Raw genomic sequence first — 20,058 nt, 5'->3', positions numbered from 1 at the left:
TGACCATGAGGCCGACGGCGGTGAGGCTGATGTTGAGGTCCCGGGTCTGCAGCGCGAAGGCGGCGGCCGCGGTGAGCACGCGGCGCAGGCAGCGCGGCCCGGCGGTTACTGTTACTGACCATGAGGCCGACGGCGGTGAGGCTGATGTTGAGGTCCCGGGTCTGCAGCGCGAAGGCGGCGGCCGCGGTGAGCACGCGGCGCAGGCAGCGCGGCCCGGCGGTTACTGTTACTGACCATGAGGCCGACGGCGGTGAGGCTGATGTTGAGGTCCCGGGTCTGCAGCGCGAAGGCGGCGGCCGCGGTGAGCACGCGGCGCAGGCAGCGCGGCCCGGCGGTTACTGTTACTGACCATGAGGCCGACGGCGGTGAGGCTGATGTTGAGGTCCCGGGTCTGCAGCGCGAAGGCGGCGGCCGCGGTGAGCACGCGGCGCAGGCAGCGCGGCCCGGCGGTTACTGTTACTGACCATGAGGCCGACGGCGGTGAGGCTGATGTTGAGGTCCCGGGTCTGCAGCGCGAAGGCGGCGGCCGCGGTGAGCACGCGGCGCAGGCAGCGCGGCCCGGCGGTTACTGTTACTGACCATGAGGCCGACGGCGGTGAGGCTGATGTTGAGGTCCCGGGTCTGCAGCGCGAAGGCGGCGGCCGCGGTGAGCACGCGGCGCAGGCAGCGCGGCCCGGCGGTTACTGTTACTGACCATGAGGCCGACGGCGGTGAGGCTGATGTTGAGGTCCCGGGTCTGCAGCGCGAAGGCGGCGGCCGCGGTGAGCACGCGGCGCAGGCAGCGCGGCCCGGCGGTTACTGTTACTGACCATGAGGCCGACGGCGGTGAGGCTGATGTTGAGGTCCCGGGTCTGCAGCGCGAAGGCGGCGGCCGCGGTGAGCACGCGGCGCAGGCAGCGCGGCCCGGCGGTTACTGTTACTGACCATGAGGCCGACGGCGGTGAGGCTGATGTTGAGGTCCCGGGTCTGCAGCGCGAAGGCGGCGGCCGCGGTGAGCACGCGGCGCAGGCAGCGCGGCCCGGCGGTTACTGTTACTGACCATGAGGCCGACGGCGGTGAGGCTGATGTTGAGGTCCCGGGTCTGCAGCGCGAAGGCGGCGGCCGCGGTGAGCACGCGGCGCAGGCAGCGCGGCCCGGCGGTTACTGTTACTGACCATGAGGCCGACGGCGGTGAGGCTGATGTTGAGGTCCCGGGTCTGCAGCGCGAAGGCGGCGGCCGCGGTGAGCACGCGGCGCAGGCAGCGCGGCCCGGCGGTTACTGTTACTGACCATGAGGCCGACGGCGGTGAGGCTGATGTTGAGGTCCCGGGTCTGCAGCGCGAAGGCGGCGGCCGCGGTGAGCACGCGGCGCAGGCAGCGCGGCCCGGCGGTTACTGTTACTGACCATGAGGCCGACGGCGGTGAGGCTGATGTTGAGGTCCCGGGTCTGCAGCGCGAAGGCGGCGGCCGCGGTGAGCACGCGGCGCAGGCAGCGCGGCCCGGCGGTTACTGTTACTGACCATGAGGCCGACGGCGGTGAGGCTGATGTTGAGGTCCCGGGTCTGCAGCGCGAAGGCGGCGGCCGCGGTGAGCACGCGGCGCAGGCAGCGCGGCCCGGCGGTTACTGTTACTGACCATGAGGCCGACGGCGGTGAGGCTGATGTTGAGGTCCCGGGTCTGCAGCGCGAAGGCGGCGGCCGCGGTGAGCACGCGGCGCAGGCAGCGCGGCCCGGCGGTTACTGTTACTGACCATGAGGCCGACGGCGGTGAGGCTGATGTTGAGGTCCCGGGTCTGCAGCGCGAAGGCGGCGGCCGCGGTGAGCACGCGGCGCAGGCAGCGCGGCCCGGCGGTTACTGTTACTGACCATGAGGCCGACGGCGGTGAGGCTGATGTTGAGGTCCCGGGTCTGCAGCGCGAAGGCGGCGGCCGCGGTGAGCACGCGGCGCAGGCAGCGCGGCCCGGCGGTTACTGTTACTGACCATGAGGCCGACGGCGGTGAGGCTGATGTTGAGGTCCCGGGTCTGCAGCGCGAAGGCGGCGGCCGCGGTGAGCACGCGGCGCAGGCAGCGCGGCCCGGCGGTTACTGTTACTGACCATGAGGCCGACGGCGGTGAGGCTGATGTTGAGGTCCCGGGTCTGCAGCGCGAAGGCGGCGGCCGCGGTGAGCACGCGGCGCAGGCAGCGCGGCCCGGCGGTTACTGTTACTGACCATGAGGCCGACGGCGGTGAGGCTGATGTTGAGGTCCCGGGTCTGCAGCGCGAAGGCGGCGGCCGCGGTGAGCACGCGGCGCAGGCAGCGCGGCCCGGCGGTTACTGTTACTGACCATGAGGCCGACGGCGGTGAGGCTGATGTTGAGGTCCCGGGTCTGCAGCGCGAAGGCGGCGGCCGCGGTGAGCACGCGGCGCAGGCAGCGCGGCCCGGCGGTTACTGTTACTGTACTGACCATGAGGCCGACGGCGGTGAGGCTGATGTTGAGGTCCCGGGTCTGCAGCGCGAAGGCGGCGGCCGCGGTGAGCACGCGGCGCAGGCAGCGCGGCCCGGCGGTTACTGTTACTGTACTGACCATGAGGCCGACGGCGGTGAGGCTGATGTTGAGGTCCCGGGTCTGCAGCGCGAAGGCGGCGGCCGCGGTGAGCACGCGGCGCAGGCAGCGCGGCCCGGCGGTTACTGTTACTGTACTGACCATGAGGCCGACGGCGGTGAGGCTGATGTTGAGGTCCCGGGTCTGCAGCGCGAAGGCGGCGGCCGCGGTGAGCACGCGGCGCAGGCAGCGCGGCCCGGCGGTTACTGTTACTGTACTGACCATGAGGCCGACGGCGGTGAGGCTGATGTTGAGGTCCCGGGTCTGCAGCGCGAAGGCGGCGGCCGCGGTGAGCACGCGGCGCAGGCAGCGCGGCCCGGCGGTTACTGTTACTGACCATGAGGCCGACGGCGGTGAGGCTGATGTTGAGGTCCCGGGTCTGCAGCGCGAAGGCGGCGGCCGCGGTGAGCACGCGGCGCAGGCAGCGCGGCCCGGCGGTTACTGTTACTGTACTGACCATGAGGCCGACGGCGGTGAGGCTGATGTTGAGGTCCCGGGTCTGCAGCGCGAAGGCGGCGGCCGCGGTGAGCACGCGGCGCAGGCAGCGCGGCCCGGCGGTTACTGTTACTGTACTGACCATGAGGCCGACGGCGGTGAGGCTGATGTTGAGGTCCCGGGTCTGCAGCGCGAAGGCGGCGGCCGCGGTGAGCACGCGGCGCAGGCAGCGCGGCCCGGCGGTTACTGTTACTGACCATGAGGCCGACGGCGGTGAGGCTGATGTTGAGGTCCCGGGTCTGCAGCGCGAAGGCGGCGGCCGCGGTGAGCACGCGGCGCAGGCAGCGCGGCCCGGCGGTTACTGTTACTGACCATGAGGCCGACGGCGGTGAGGCTGATGTTGAGGTCCCGGGTCTGCAGCGCGAAGGCGGCGGCCGCGGTGAGCACGCGGCGCAGGCAGCGCGGCCCGGCGGTTACTGTTACTGACCATGAGGCCGACGGCGGTGAGGCTGATGTTGAGGTCCCGGGTCTGCAGCGCGAAGGCGGCGGCCGCGGTGAGCACGCGGCGCAGGCAGCGCGGCCCGGCGGTTACTGTTACTGACCATGAGGCCGACGGCGGTGAGGCTGATGTTGAGGTCCCGGGTCTGCAGCGCGAAGGCGGCGGCCGCGGTGAGCACGCGGCGCAGGCAGCGCGGCCCGGCGGTTACTGTTACTGACCATGAGGCCGACGGCGGTGAGGCTGATGTTGAGGTCCCGGGTCTGCAGCGCGAAGGCGGCGGCCGCGGTGAGCACGCGGCGCAGGCAGCGCGGCCCGGCGGTTACTGTTACTGACCATGAGGCCGACGGCGGTGAGGCTGATGTTGAGGTCCCGGGTCTGCAGCGCGAAGGCGGCGGCCGCGGTGAGCACGCGGCGCAGGCAGCGCGGCCCGGCGGTTACTGTTACTGACCATGAGGCCGACGGCGGTGAGGCTGATGTTGAGGTCCCGGGTCTGCAGCGCGAAGGCGGCGGCCGCGGTGAGCACGCGGCGCAGGCAGCGCGGCCCGGCGCAGCCCAGCAGGTCGCCGGCGACCACTTGGGCGCATTGGAACGCTGAGCGGATCAGTTGCTCGCTGAAACAACAAGTTACTCCCAATAACTATTATTTGCCAAAGGGTGGTGGTTAGTGACCCTCAGTCCTCGACTGTTAGGCTACGTGCGCACTGCGGATTTCTACCGTGCGTTTTTTTTCCGCAAAATCTGTGAAGTATGCAACCTCCTTGAAGTGCGCGCACTGCGGAAAATAATCTGTATGCGGATTAAAATCTGTGGTTTGCTGCAGATTGGTTGAGGTGCGGCGCCGCACGAATTTTCTGCATCCTATGGACTATTGAATAAATCCGCGCACTGCGGAATAAAATCCGTGCGGTACGGTGCTGCTGCAGCACGCGCGGTCATGTCGTCGCCTAGCGCGTCTCCGAATTTTCAAGGCTACGCGCGCACTACGGTGCGGCGAGTTGCGGTGCGTTTTAAAATACGCAAAGGAAAAAAACCGTGTGTGTCCAGTACGCGCACAGCGGTGACATATCCGCACGTTTTGCCATTCTAGTCCCAACTCAAGTTAAGAACGTACGTTGAAAATGGACTACTACGCTAGGCGACGACATGACCGCGCAGCACCGTGTCGCGAGAACAACTGCGTCACTGGATGGCTGCCGGTCGGTGTCCGCACGAATTTTATTCCGCAGTGCGCGGATTTATTCAATAGTCCATAGGATGCAGAAAATTCGTGCGGTGCCGCACCGCAACCAATCTGCAGCAAACCACAGATTTTAATCCGCATACAGATTATTTTCCGCAATGCGCGCACTTCAAGGAGGTTGCATACCTACTTCACAGATTATGCGGAAAAAAAAACGCACGGCAGAAATCCGCAGTGCGCGTAGCCTTAAACCATTATACCATCTATTTATCGCCCAAAACGGAACAGTTAAGTATAGTTTTTTGTCCTACTTTCACTAATAAGCAAGGAGCGAAATTCTCATAGCAGAAATCAAACTTGAAGAGGGATTGACCATTGTGTTTCATCGACAATTCCGGTTATCGATGTTATCGAATCTTTTCGCATATTACCGATCACCACCTTTTTACATTATTCTGTAACATTTGACCCCTTTGCATGTCCATATTAAAATAAATCACGTCAACGTTACATATGTCATTTATGATTTATGTCGATTGAATTTTCATAAATCATTCCGGTGCCGTGTTACTAAAATGTTTAATCCTAAAAGAAAAACGATAAACAAATCGATAAAGAAATATTGTTGTCTAAGTTAATTACAAATGCAGATTCTTCCACTATATTATATTGCTTTAATTGTAGAGTTCATTTAAAACAACTAAAGAAGCATTAAATAAATGTATTTTTTGATTTATCCATTATTTTGCTAATCCAAAAGTCTAATTTCATTACTTAAACGATATCGTGTTAAGTGCATGAAGTTATACCCTAAACAGGAGCGAACTGTCACTTTTTTGCCATACTAAATTGAACCTTATCACCGAGCTAGAAAGGTGTTCGTACCAGACTAGAGAAAACAGTCCACATGAGATAGCAAAAGTGGGTCGCGGTGTCCCACTCGCACATGTTGCCAATGTTAAAAAAATACCATTTTGGTAGTATTTATATCAATAACTACTAAAATTAAATACCTTCTTAATATTATTTAAGTGCTATATTCAGAGTGCGGTTCTGATATCTTTTACGTAATTTGTAAATAGTTATAATGTCAATATTATTAACTGATTTAACCAAGCATGTGCACAACAAAAAATACATTAATTTTAATATGGTAGACATTGTAGTAACTTTGAATATTAATTGGTATCCCCAACTTGATAAAGAAATTTTCAAAATACATGAATGGCGGCGCTCAAGATTTATTTGCGAAATAAAGTATAAAATGGGTAAAAGATGTTGTGTGAAAGGTTGCAGAAGTGAAAGTTTTGTTGATTGTGGTATATCTTTTCACAGGTAAGCCTCAACTAATAAAGTTTACGATAAAAATACAAGAAAACATTGTCAAACTCATTAGGGTGACTATGATGTCGGCACGATGTGAATCGGCTTTACAGAGTTCTTATTACCTACGTACTTACTTAATGTAAAAATAAGTTTACCTAAATAAGTATATCTTTATTTCGGCATGTTTAATTATTTGTTTGATAGATAGATAGATAGATAGATAAATGATTTATTTGTGCACGTAATGAGAGCTATATAATTGCCAAAATTTAAATCCAAAATCCTTAAATATTACAGACACATTTATACATAATATTCTATATAGGTTGAACACACATTTCCGTCAGTACACAAAGGCGGCAAATTAAAAAAAAATGGTGCAATTAACTACGATGACGCTTAAAGAATAGCTGAAGTGTGCAAAAGAGAAGCCATTACGTATATGAACATACCATGAGTGCGAAAGAGGCAGACTACAAATGAAAAAAACGTGACCATTTTTAGGGTGCCGTACCCAAAGGGTAAAAACGGGACCCTATCACTAAGACTCCGCTGTCCGTCTGTCAGTCTGTCTGTCATCAGTAACAGCTTTTATAACGACTAAATTAAGTAAGGTTTTGTGAAGCGTTTTACAGAGGAGAAAAAAACTATATCCATTCTCTCTGACTTCCTATGCATGAATGAAAAAAGATCTTGGCCAAACTATACATTCCAACTTATCCTAATATCCCACATACATATGACTTATGGTCACCCTAATTAGAAAGAGATGCAACCGCCCACTTTGACTTCTCATGTGGACACACTTTTTGGCCCGTGTACTCCATCCGGTTTATTAAAATCTAAATCCGTGGTTAAGTGACAAATATTTATCGATAGTCGATAAAACACAGTAGTCAATCCCTCTTGACATTTGATTTCTGTTATGAGAATTCCGTTCCTTGCTAATGAGTTTGCCGAGCTAGCTAAACTACAGTATAGCATACCGTTTTAGTGAAAGAAGCAAAAGTTATAAAAATGATTGGGATTGCCTTGATTACTGAAGTCATAAAGGTAGGGTATTAAACAAGGGAAGGAGGTCAGGCCTTTGCTGTTATGCGCGTCAATTTGAATATCTTAACACAAAATTTTTAGTCCATACGTTCCATAACAATACTTTGAATTCATGACTTTTTCATCACACTCGCTCAGTAAATGTGGAATTGCACGCATGCTTAGCGGGAACTATAGAAAAAGCGTTTTCCCTAGGGACTTATGAAGTTTCTAGTATTATAATTAAAAGATTTTTGTCTTTATACTTCATTTTTGTGTATCGCAAGTGTGATGAAAAACATTGTGTGTAACTCGGGGCATTGTGTGTAATTTAACTTACGCCCCATGTTGCACAATGTACTATAGACTGCTCGCGCTCACTTCGAACAGACTTCGCTTTGGCTGTGAGGCTTCAGAATCACTTGAAAAGGGATACAATCTTGTAGGTATTTTAAACCCTCACCTGTGCTGCGAGGATATAGCAGAGATGATCTCCATCATGAGTGGCCAGGCTGCACCGAGCTGCTCTCCCCTCGAGTGGAGAAGTCTCGCAGCACACTCTAGTTGTCTCGCTCGCACGTCACAATGGCGGACTGCACATAATTCTGATAGCGGTTCTAGCAGGAGGCGTTCTCGAGCCTGCAGAAAAATTAAAAAATACACTGACACACCCACTTTGTAGAAAAAGGCGAAAAAAAAAATAGTGAGTGGAGTCCCTCCGCGCGAAAGAAATGAAACTAGCATCAATTACCCTACTTTCGGGAAATTACCCTATTCAACTTACTGGTTTACAACTTACAAAAATTTGGGCGTAAATCGCCTTCATAGTTTTGTGCGCCTGGTACATGTATGTATATTCAAACAAGTATACAGAGAGAGAAGAGACACCGTGCTGGTCGAGCGAAAGTTAACTTTAGTGAGTTAATAATAGAGTATAAAATTAAATTATCTATGGTAGCGTTAAACGTTTAACGCAACCTTGTTGGAAGTCGCATTAGAAGTTTCACTTCAAAAAACTGGGTTACTAAAAAGGCAGTCATTTAACATGTATAGATTGAAGTGTCGAGTTTGAAGCATAATACCAACCTCGTTGACGAGTTGTGGGTTGTTGTGGTGATACTGGAACGCGGCCTGAACCAAATACGTGATGGCTTCCACGCCCCACTCCCGCATCCGTATATGAGGATGTTGGCATACCTGGAGAACAGATAAACAAATATTTTATAGCATAATATAATCCATTTTCATAGTTTTATTTCATGAGTAACTATCGCGGTAACCGAAGACAATATTAGAAGTTCACTCTTCAGCCGGCTATATAAAGAAGTTGTAAAACTGCCTATTAACTTTTCGGCACAAGTGGGGTCCCTCGGGAGCCAAGATGTAGACGTTAACTTAGCGCCACTTGCACCATCCCACTAACCCGGGGTAAACCGGTTAAACCGTTAACCCAGTGTCAAGTTGTACTGGTAACCATGGTAACTCTAGGTTTAACCCGTTAACCCCGGTTTAATGAATGGCCCTTAATGTTTTAAATTTAAATGTGGAGTTTACTAAAAGAGTGGGTCTGAGATTTGAAAGGTACCAAGAAGACTTCCCAGTCTTAAACTAAAAAATAACAATATTTACAATTGTATTTGAAATATTGATATGTAATTATTTATTAACAATAAAATGATTCTGATTCTGAAGATTAAATCATGTTTCCCTTCCCTCTTCAATTTGACTTTTAAATAAGTAAAATATGATGACTTACTTCTAACAGATGGTTGGTGATGGGTCTCCACATCACTTCTATCCTGTGCATGTTGGCTAGGCCGGTCTCTAGTAATTTGGCAACTGCGAATAGGGACGGCTCCTGAAATAATACATCATGATTGTTGAATGTAGTAATGTTTAGTTTTTAGAGTTGCCCAATTTCACAATAGATGTCACTGTTCTTTCGGCTACTTCGCGCTGTTAAGATTTTTCCACAGCCCCTATATACGGGCATAGAGTAACTTATACTAGAGCGGTACTGTCATAGTAAATTTTGTAACCCCAGTAAATTCACTGGCATCTGTCGACACACTTTAAAACTAAAAATAAATATATATAAAAATACGATAAAATGTATTTAAATGTGGATAAAATGATTTTTTTTATTTGCATTAATTATTTTTATATGGTTTTGACCCACGTTCTTTCACTGGTATGCGTTAAAATTATAAATAACAAACGAAACAGTCAACGCCCTCTATACGAGTGTAGGCCAAAACTAGTGGCGCCATCTGATCGAGAATCAAATTTTCGTGATTTTCGAGGCACGTTTTTTCCTTAGACTGTATCCATCTATTACGGAGTTATATCTATCTTTGATACGGGGCTGTGGAAAAATTTGGTTTCGGAATAAATGAATCCTAGGGTAAAGAGTAATAGGGCTGGGAAATGTCCGGCCGACTCTAATTTCCATGTTAAAAAAAAAGGAATAAATGAGTATTAACTTGTCAAGTGAAGTGTTTCATTACAAAAGGCAGTGCAGTACAGTGAGTGAACAATGGTATAATACAGGGTGGCCATAAAATAAGTGCATCCCCGTTGTCAGGGAGGTCTTGGTATTATACTGAGAAACTTTTACTATGGGACCAACCACAAAATCGCGAAAAAAAAATTACCCTCCCATAGAAAATAGACCAGCCAGAATATATGAAACAGCCAAATTTTTTTTCACGATTTCGGGGTTGGTCCCATAGTAAAAGTTGCTCAGTATAATCCCAAAACCTCCCTGGCAACGGGAATGCGCTTATTTTTTAGCCACCTGTATAATACAGTAGAAACTGGATACATGTGTATAACTTAAGTGAAACAACAAAAAGTTCCTGGTAATGGGTTAAGGTTTTTTCTACTCTGTGGTCTGTATGTCCTTTCATATTAAAATTATTTTAAACGGGTTGCAGATGTACTGCATAATTATTTTCCATCGCATTTTCACGGAAACGTGTCTTGCTATTTCAGTCAGTCTCGGTACAAAAAGTACTGAGGTTGACTGAAGTAGCATGACAAATACGAACGTTTCCGAGAAAATACGATGGAAAACAATTATCCACTACATCTGTACTCACGATTAAGTCGAAATAAACAATCGACATACACACACATACATACGTCGCGCGGTCGAACACTAAAGGCGGTGCAGTGGGTACTCCGAGAAGAAGATCCTCGAAAGGATCGAAACGAAAGAACAGGCTAGATGACAAATTTTTATTAATGGTAATCAATGGATTCGGTTTGTTTTTGGGATCAAATGTGTATATGGAACCCATTTTATTAAAGCAATACAAAAGTCAGAAATGATAGTCAAAGTCCGACAGTCGTACTTCACTCACGAAACGCTCCTAACAAAACGATGTTTTTTTATAAAAAAAAAAAAAAATTAAGAAGTATAATTATCTTCATATTATAAACTTTTTAGCATGCATTTTTACACACTAACACACACGCACACACACACACACACACGCACACACACACACACACACACACACACACACACACACACACACACACACACACACACACACACACACACACACACACACACACACACACACACACACACACCACACACACACACAAATACACATACATACAAACAAACACTCGCTCACACGCAGCAACATATATGTTAAAGTATGCACAGCTATCTGTAAGTTTCAAAGTAACTCTCTGTACAATTTGTACCAATATATACCTAGATTAAGAAACTAGTATAACGAAACTGGGTCCTGTAACACAGGGTTTCCTAGCTCAGGACACAGGGCCGTGATTTATTGTATACTCAAATTTGCACAATAAACTTTTTTCATTTTTCATTTTCATTTTCAGTCAACGTGACGTCAAGATCACTGAGAGCCCATCTTGAATGTATGGAAAATAAGTAAGATTGCGATTTTATGCATATATTTGCTATACAATCTTTTTTTGGATAAAATGCAAGGAATCGAATGGTATCTTTACTTTATTCCTTTTTGGAAGTTTAAAAAAAACTTTAAATTTCAACATGTGTTTTTGTAGCCTGCGTTGCGGATTTTTTACATGTAACTAAATATTATTATTTTTTAAGATTTTCTTTATAAATAAAATTATTAATATTTATTAAGACATATACATTTAAATATATATTACGTTAAAAACATTTTTGTATTATTTCCATATATTATTTTAATATCAACATTATTGTGATAAATTGCTCATTTGCTCTCTATTTAACTTGATTTTGTTATAAAATTCAACATGTGTCATCAACCCTAGTGTATGTCATTTCCTTGATGGAATTTCTGAGTAACTTACCCTGTTAGAATAAGCTAGTTCCATAGCCTCGTTGCTGAGCTTACAAAGCGCATCAATCAGATGGTGTAACGCGACGTCGTCCAGGTTTTTTGAAGACTCGAACACTCCTGACAGCATTGCTGACAGCGCTGCAGACAAGTATGTTGTTAGCTGACATTCCGAAGATTTTAAATCTTATCTACAGTAGAATCCGCTTATAATGACATCGAAGGGAAGTGACAAACACGTCATACTAAGCGGATGTCATATAAAATATAAAGCATAGTTAATTAATTCTTATTTTCGTTGTTTTTTCCAAATTAATTTACAAATACCTCTGTGGGAGTACAATGAGATGATGGCAGGAACATTTAAGAACGACCGTGTTGTGAAGAATACAAGGTTTATTCACTGTAACGTACATAATCTTGATGTCTACAATATTAGTTTTAATAACCTAAAATACAGGTGTATAATTCTCTGGGTTTTTATCTCTCTCTGTCAACATGACAGCTTAGTGTTGCCATGGTTATTCTGTAAAGGTGGCTACGCACGAGTGTACGTGGTCGCCACAGAGGTGTCAGAGATGAATTTTATTGACCTTGTACCAATTATCAACTTGTCACTGAGAATCAAAACTAAAACACCGCACGCACCTAACGTCCTCGCAGGCAAAGACGTGGGGATGGCCACTAAAACCAGCGAATGTGTCAGTATAACCGGACATAATTTCATGAAAATAGGATTTATAGGTCATAGTAAGCGATTTGTCACTATAAGCGAAGTCATCTTATCCGACTTTGTCACAAATAATCTTATAACCAAACTTCGCTCAGTAATTAGTTTACGTCATAGTAAGCGGTTGGTCAGTATAAGCGGAGTCATAATAAACGGATTCCACAAGTTCCTTAGGAATATGGTTGCTTTATCGTATATCGTACCGTGCGTGTCTGGCAAATATGATGAAACTTCAACAAACCTGGCAGATCGGCCATGACAGCGGAGGTGCTCATGACCGCGTTGGCGTCTGCGCTGGCGCGGGACGCCTTCATGGACCCGCCGGTGGAGGGCTTCAGGCCTAGGATCCATACCTGTAGAGAGAACACAAATAAAAAAATGCTCTGTATGCCTTAGCGAACTCATGATCGGTTGGCGATGAAGCATGGCGATGATTTGTGTCGGAAGCCAAGATAAACTTCGGGTCGTCGCGCCACAACAGTAAGTATGTAAAGATAGAATACTTCGCCTCGGTTGACATGTAAGTACCTCTTCTGCCTCAATATTTTACACTATGACAGACAGAGGTTGGTAAACTTACGAGAATAACCAACTGCAGTAGCCTCCTAAGGCCCAGCCATACAAATGAAAAATCCACAATTAGTCACTCAAAATTTGAACCTATAGTGTAGGAAATAGAGTAGATTTTGCGTTGTTGGAAAATTGAACGATACAAAGCAAAAGCGACTTTGTTCCAATTGAATAGGATTTAAATTTTATCGAACCGAAGAGGTACTATGTCCAGCAGCGGACGTCTATCGGCTGACATGATGATGAAGAGGTACTATAAGTAGGACCTTGGGCCTTAGGAGGGTAGAAATCACTAGTTTTTTGAATAACAAGTGTAATTGGTGTAAACCGTTCTTGTGAATATAAATATAAATAACATAGAGTCATCAATAATCGAATTTAATGTTAGAGTCATCAATGTTCTTTTAGGAGTGTAGTCTAAAAATAACACATCGGTCGCTTTAAGCGTACAATTTTTGGGTGCAGCCCGTTTCAGTCTGCACTTCTGTACTGCTATTTGGTCACACTACTATTTTAAATGTATCAAGAACATCAAGGGCGGTGAAGAGGCTGTTGGTGCCATCATTACCACAGAATAAGTAATAGTATTATCATACAGAACGGCCACGCACCGCCCCGCCCCGACTCGAATTACCTCGCCCCGCGACAGAAATCTGGCGGACTTCTGGCGTACTCTCAGTACTATTTTTAAGCAACTTACTCACACAACGACGCATGCGGCGTGTACAGACGTGCCGTTCACACATAGAAACGCAAGTGATTTTTGATGTATAGCGTGTCCGCCCTGTGTCACTACTATCACTGCGGGAATCATAGTCATAGTATATACAAGTAGTTATAGACGCGCTACCGAGCGACCGGGGGTAAGAGAAAGAATATTCGTATAAAATTTGGGCAGCATAGGATTTTTTCTCTTTCACTCATAAATTTCGATATTTCGCCATCGCCTCCTACTTATGATGCCACCCGGTCGACGATAAGGACAAAGCATGGCACTATTATATTAAACGCGCATGCAGGTTGTATAATGAAAAGTGTATGAACGCGGATATATTTGGCAGTTCGTTAGGGTTATTTAAGAAGAAAGTTTATTCTCTATTAAATTAGTATTAAAGCTAGGTTAAGTTATCTCATTATTTGTTAATTTCACTGTTGTCTCAGATAGCATTTCATAGTATTAAGTTTTATTAATAATTTACATACAGGAAACTATAGGTCTACATTGTAATAAATTCTAGCTGTCAGCTTATTCACCTACATGTTTTATAAGACTGTTTGTTTCTAAATAAATTAAAAAAAAAAAAAAACTATTTTCTCTTTCCTCTTATAGGAATCGCAATAAGACTATCTTTCTCTATCAAAGAGTGTCAGGTCCTCGGCGGGAACATTACCAGGTGCTGCAGGGTGGTGAGGACCGGCAGCCAGGCCTGCTGGATGCTGTCGCCGTCGCGCTGCGCCGCGTACAGCAGGGCCTTCATGGCGGTCACGTGGCGGGAGGTCATCACTACTGGGGAACATTACCAGGTGCTGCAGGGTGGTGAGGACCGGCAGCCAGGCCTGCTGGATGCTGTCGCCGTCGCGCTGCGCCGCGTACAGCAGGGCCTTCATGGCGGTCACGTGGCGGGAGGTCATCACTACTGGGGAACATTACCAGGTGCTGCAGGGTGGTGAGGACCGGCAGCCAGGCCTGCTGGATGCTGTCGCCGTCGCGCTGCGCCGCGTACAGCAGGGCCTTCATGGCGGTCACGTGGCGGGAGGTCATCACTACTGGGGAACATTACCAGGTGCTGCAGGGTGGTGAGGACCGGCAGCCAGGCCTGCTGGATGCTGTCGCCGTCGCGCTGCGCCGCGTACAGCAGGGCCTTCATGGCGGTCACGTGGCGGGAGGTCATCACTACTGGGGAACATTACCAGGTGCTGCAGGGTGGTGAGGACCGGCAGCCAGGCCTGCTGGATGCTGTCGCCGTCGCGCTGCGCCGCGTACAGCAGGGCCTTCATGGCGGTCACGTGGCGGGAGGTCATCACTACTGGGGAACATTACCAGGTGCTGCAGGGTGGTGAGGACCGGCAGCCAGGCCTGCTGGATGCTGTCGCCGTCGCGCTGCGCCGCGTACAGCAGGGCCTTCATGGCGGTCACGTGGCGGGAGGTCATCACTACTGGGGAACATTACCAGGTGCTGCAGGGTGGTGAGGACCGGCAGCCAGGCCTGCTGGATGCTGTCGCCGTCGCGCTGCGCCGCGTACAGCAGGGCCTTCATGGCGGTCACGTGGCGGGAGGTCATCACTACTGGGGAACATTACCAGGTGCTGCAGGGTGGTGAGGACCGGCAGCCAGGCCTGCTGGATGCTGTCGCCGTCGCGCTGCGCCGCGTACAGCAGGGCCTTCATGGCGGTCACGTGGCGGGAGGTCATCACTACTGGGGAACATTACCAGGTGCTGCAGGGTGGTGAGGACCGGCAGCCAGGCCTGCTGGATGCTGTCGCCGTCGCGCTGCGCCGCGTACAGCAGGGCCTTCATGGCGGTCACGTGGCGGGAGGTCATCACTACTGGGGAACATTACCAGGTGCTGCAGGGTGGTGAGGACCGGCAGCCAGGCCTGCTGGATGCTGTCGCCGTCGCGCTGCGCCGCGTACAGCAGGGCCTTCATGGCGGTCACGTGGCGGGAGGTCATCACTACTGGGGAACATTACCAGGTGCTGCAGGGTGGTGAGGACCGGCAGCCAGGCCTGCTGGATGCTGTCGCCGTCGCGCTGCGCCGCGTACAGCAGGGCCTTCATGGCGGTCACGTGGCGGGAGGTCATCACTACTGGGGAACATTACCAGGTGCTGCAGGGTGGTGAGGACCGGCAGCCAGGCCTGCTGGATGCTGTCGCCGTCGCGCTGCGCCGCGTACAGCAGGGCCTTCATGGCGGTCACGTGGCGGGACGTCACCATCACGAATGATTGCTGCTGACCTGTCACATACCGAATACATATCAATTATTTGTAGAGTGGGTACAGAAGGACTGATGAAAATTCGACTATTAATCCACATTTTTTTACCCTCCTACAGAAAATGGACCAGCCAAAAAGTATGAAACATTCAAAAAAAATTTCGCGAATTCGGGATTGGTCCCATAGTTAAAGTTGCTCTGTATAATCCCAAAATCTCCCTGGCAACGGTAATGCACATATTTTTTGGCTATCCTGTATATATATATGTATCTACCCGATGCAGGAGCATGCTGCGGTAGCGGCGTCCCGACCCACACGACCTGGTGCCGGTGGTCCGTGTCCGGGGCGGGCGCGCTGTCCCGCCGCCACGGGCACGGGAGCGCCCCTAGCGCTGGGACACAGTATTGGGCGGGTAAAGCGGCGCGGCAGAGGGCGGATATGCAGGCGTCTCGGCCTACTGTATGGCCAACCTGGGAGTAACAAGGCAAAAAATATTATAATTAAGGTATAGAAATAACGTAATAAGATACACGAGGTACGAGGTAGAATATTGGACAAAACATATAAAATAGCTAGTATGTTAGTTTACTTTTTGAAATATTATTGTACATCCCGTAAGTTTGTTTATCTGACCTGGCTAGTTCTCCACTCATCTACTCGAAGGTTAGCTGGAAGAGATCCCTTAGGGATAAGTTCGCCTTTGTACTTCCATTACTGTAATTTATTTTTGTAAACCTATTTTGTGTACAATAAAGTAATTACTTCTACCTACTACTCCAGGATAGTACTAATCATCTTTTAATTAACTTAACAACTAATAGGTACAAGCAAAGATAGATATAACTCCGTAATAGATGGATACAGTCTAAGGAAAAAACGTACCTCGAAAATCAAGAAAATTTGATTCTCGTTCAGACGCCGCTACTAGCTTTGGCTTACTGTCGTATAGATGGCGTTGACGGTTTCGTTTGTTATTTAACAATTTTAACGCATATCAGTGAAAGAACATGGGTCAAAATCATAAAAATAATTAATGCAAATAAAAAAAATCATTTATCTATATTTAAATACATTCTATCGTATTTTTATAAATATTTATTTTTAGTTTTAAAGTGTGTCGACAGATGGCAGGGAATTTACTGGGGTTACAAAATTTACTATGACAGTAATGCTCTAGTATAAGTTACTCTATGGTACAAGTAACGTTTAGGTCATGGAGACTGTATAAAGGAGCCAAATCTCTATGTATGAAAAGTGTCCATCAAAAAACAGTAATTAGGCGGCGCCACCATACACCGAAATACTACCAAAAACAACCTACGTAATTTGGTCGGGTTATTTGTTGCCTTATATGGTTAATGTTATACTCATGTCCCAGAGCCTAACTAGCGCCACCGGAGAGATTAGGAACTATTATTTAAAGCTTAACGCGGTCACTTTTACAACAATTCTGCCACAAGAGATTGCGATCCTTTCTATACCATCCATAGTTTAGGTACTCGATATATCTATATAAAATAATTGATATGTATAGCCGCTTCGGCTGTACGGTGCAGTCTAAATGTAGGTACGCGGAACGGGGAGCCGTGACGTATGTGTGTGACGTCATCTGTCGTCAACTGGTCTTCGCTGGGACTTATGTTGCGCCAACAGTGACACATTGTGAAAAAAAAACTATTTATCACCAGTATCATTTATCACAATAAAAAAAAAGTGACACTCGTGCCTGAGGATGGATTCCCAAAGAACCCGAAACATGTCGCCAAAAAGCGACTAAAAATAATAGTGAGTAAAAACCGTACTGATAAATATTTTGAAATATGTCTCACGATAGTTTAAGTGCGAAAAAAAAAGTGCTAAGGGTTCATCCATTAATTACGTCACACGAATTTCGAGGTTTTTTGACCCCTCCCCTCCTTGTCACAGTTGGTCACATTTGGCAAACACCTCCCCCCCTGGTATGACGACACATTTTTCCAATGAAATCGGCACCTATTATTATTATTATTTAATCAAAATATTTTTGAGTTTTTTTTAAATTAATTTTATAACCCAAAACAGATTAGGAAAGAAAATCTGTCGTTCCAAAAACGTAACTGTAACTGTACAGCAAATAAAATAATTTAGCTTAGTTAAAGTGACGTCACAAAGTTTGTGACTCCCCCCTCCCCCAGGTCACAACATGTCACATTTTCTTGACCCCCCCCCCCCTAAACGTGTGATGTAATTAATGGATGACCCCTAATATAAAGTAGAGAAGATAATAACATAGAGCTTACTTTGCCGCTGACTCTAGCTAGAGTCTGTATGGCGCGCAGAATATTTTCTAGTTCCCCGATGCTCGCCTCCGCCAATACTGACAGGCCCCAAACTAAGCCACACCATGATGATTTTAGAAGCTGAAATAAAGTTCAATCTGTTACAACTTTACGTAGATTTTAACATACCTCTTAATAAAACAGTACCACAATATTTTGTAGTAATTGCACTACTATAATTAAGTTAGTTAATAAATTAAGTACGTAAGTATGTAACTAGAGACTGATGACCCACAGTCAAACTCTTTATTGAGTTTATTAAATAAATAAAACGGCTCCTGGGAGCCTGGGGTCCGCTTGACAACTAATCCTAAGAATTAATGTAGGCACTAGTTTTTACGAAAGCGACTGCCATCTGACCTTACAACTCAGAGGGGGAACTAGGCCTTGTTAGGATCAGTCCGGTTTCCTCACGATGTTTTCCTTCACCGAAAAGCGACTGGTAAATATCAAATGATATTTCGTACATAAGTTTCGAAAAACTCATTGCTACGAGCCGGGGTTTGAACCCGCGACCTCCGAAATGAAAGTCGCACGCTCTTACCGCTAGGCCACCAGCGCTTTTATTAAATAAATAATAAGTAGTAATAAATATTTCAGGGTTATTTTATTAATTAATTTTGTCAGATCTGAAAATGTATCCTACGTTAAAAGATTTATGAATTGACTAGGCAAAGTAACAAACAGTCTGCAATAAACTATTGTCACAAATAAAACAATGACTACGTGTGAAAAGGGGGTTTTACTGCAATGTTCTGCCACCAGAGTGCAGCACTAGCCCTTTAATAAACAATAGAGTAACGTATACATGCTGTGCCCATAACAGTTTTTTGACAAGTTTTCAGAGATAATAAGATATGACATCGATGCATCAAGGCGGTTTGTTTACAGAGGACCTACCGGGAAAAGCGAATCCGAAATTTCGCCATCTGCCACTTTATCAGGAATCAGAATCAGAATCAGAATGCATTTATTCGTTATAACATAGGTACATTGTATTGGTCTTATAGTTAGAGCATATTGCGAACGCTATGTTTTGCCGCTAGGCGTACGAATTTGTTTACCTATATAAACTAAGTTAAACATGCGCTAGTCTAAGGTATTCATGCTTCAATAATCAAATCAATTACAAAAATAATAAATAAGAACAGAAAGATAATTCACAATAATAATAAAATTTAAAACAATAAATATTAAAGAATGTCAACAATGAAAATTTCAAAGAAAACTACAAAAGAATTACAAAAATAAAAAAACGAGCTATAAATTATTATCATTTAAGAACTGCTGTACACTATAGTAACATTTCTTGATTAGCAGTGATTTTAAAGTCTTCTTAAAATGTACAATATTTAATTCTTTTATAGTGTTCGGAATTTTATTATATATTTGAGGTGCCATTCCTAGCACACTTTTGCGCATCATGGCTGTTTTACATACTTTGTGGCATAAATCATTTTTATATTCAGGGGGGTGTCACTGCGCAGTTTAGGTATATTTGGCCGGCGCACCGCCCGGGCAGGTGTATGGCAGTGGATTGCCGCTCGGCTCGCACGATAGTCGTGTCACGTGGCGCTCGCGCAAAATTGAAAAAATACGCAATGGCTTCGAAACCTAAATCGCGATTTAATCTGTATAAAAGATAATGTTCTGTTTACGGATGTCTGAACAAACGGAAGAACAAGGAAGGAGATTTTTTTTATTTATTCCGGACTATATTGACCGACATATTTTCAAAGGAATAAGTACTTCTGTGGCATACCTACTTCCGTGAGAATCAGACATACTATCTCCGGCTAAAAATTTTATGTTTACAGAATCAACGTTTGTAATTCCTACATATTTATCTTAAAAATAATAAATCAGTAGGTATAAGTACAAAAACTTGTCGCGTGACAACCCCGTGCCGACACTCGCAGCTCGGTCATAAAACTGCGGCGCGCAAAGAAGATTCACGGTTCGTGCGCGGTTATAAGTTTCAATCGTTGTAAAGCGGCCGTTACATCTTTTTTGAAACTATACGACTACGATGACACTGAAAAACTCCTAAAAATCACTGTCTAAACTAAACTAAATACAATTAATACAAAAAGGTTACCTAACTTACTAAAACCTGGACTTTTAAAGAATTACCCTCCACTTAAAATGAACACGC

At 47.1% G+C, this 20,058-nt stretch overlaps 1 protein-coding gene across 1 annotated transcript in view; it reads right to left on the bottom strand.

The window, feature by feature from the left end:
- Positions 1-20,058, bottom strand: part of LOC134751568 (protein MON2 homolog) — a 73,022-nt gene that overhangs the window by 23,364 nt on the left and 29,600 nt on the right. Inside the window, exons 15-23 of the mRNA XM_063687028.1 lie at positions 17,865-17,984; positions 15,860-16,055; positions 15,472-15,605; positions 12,322-12,433; positions 11,364-11,491; positions 8,791-8,892; positions 8,121-8,231; positions 7,498-7,673; positions 3,945-4,107 (exon numbers count right to left, since the gene is read on the bottom strand). Of these exons, the coding sequence (XP_063543098.1) occupies positions 3,945-4,107; positions 7,498-7,673; positions 8,121-8,231; positions 8,791-8,892; positions 11,364-11,491; positions 12,322-12,433; positions 15,472-15,605; positions 15,860-16,055; positions 17,865-17,984 (1,242 nt within the window). The remainder of the gene's footprint in view (positions 1-3,944; positions 4,108-7,497; positions 7,674-8,120; positions 8,232-8,790; positions 8,893-11,363; positions 11,492-12,321; positions 12,434-15,471; positions 15,606-15,859; positions 16,056-17,864; positions 17,985-20,058) is intronic.

Source organism: Cydia strobilella, chromosome 22 (genome assembly GCF_947568885.1).
Source record: "Cydia strobilella chromosome 22, ilCydStro3.1, whole genome shotgun sequence".
Classification (NCBI taxonomy): Eukaryota; Metazoa; Arthropoda; class Insecta; order Lepidoptera; family Tortricidae; genus Cydia; species Cydia strobilella.
The sequence above is the reverse complement of the archived record's forward strand: the minus strand, read 5'-3'. Positions and strand labels throughout refer to the sequence as shown.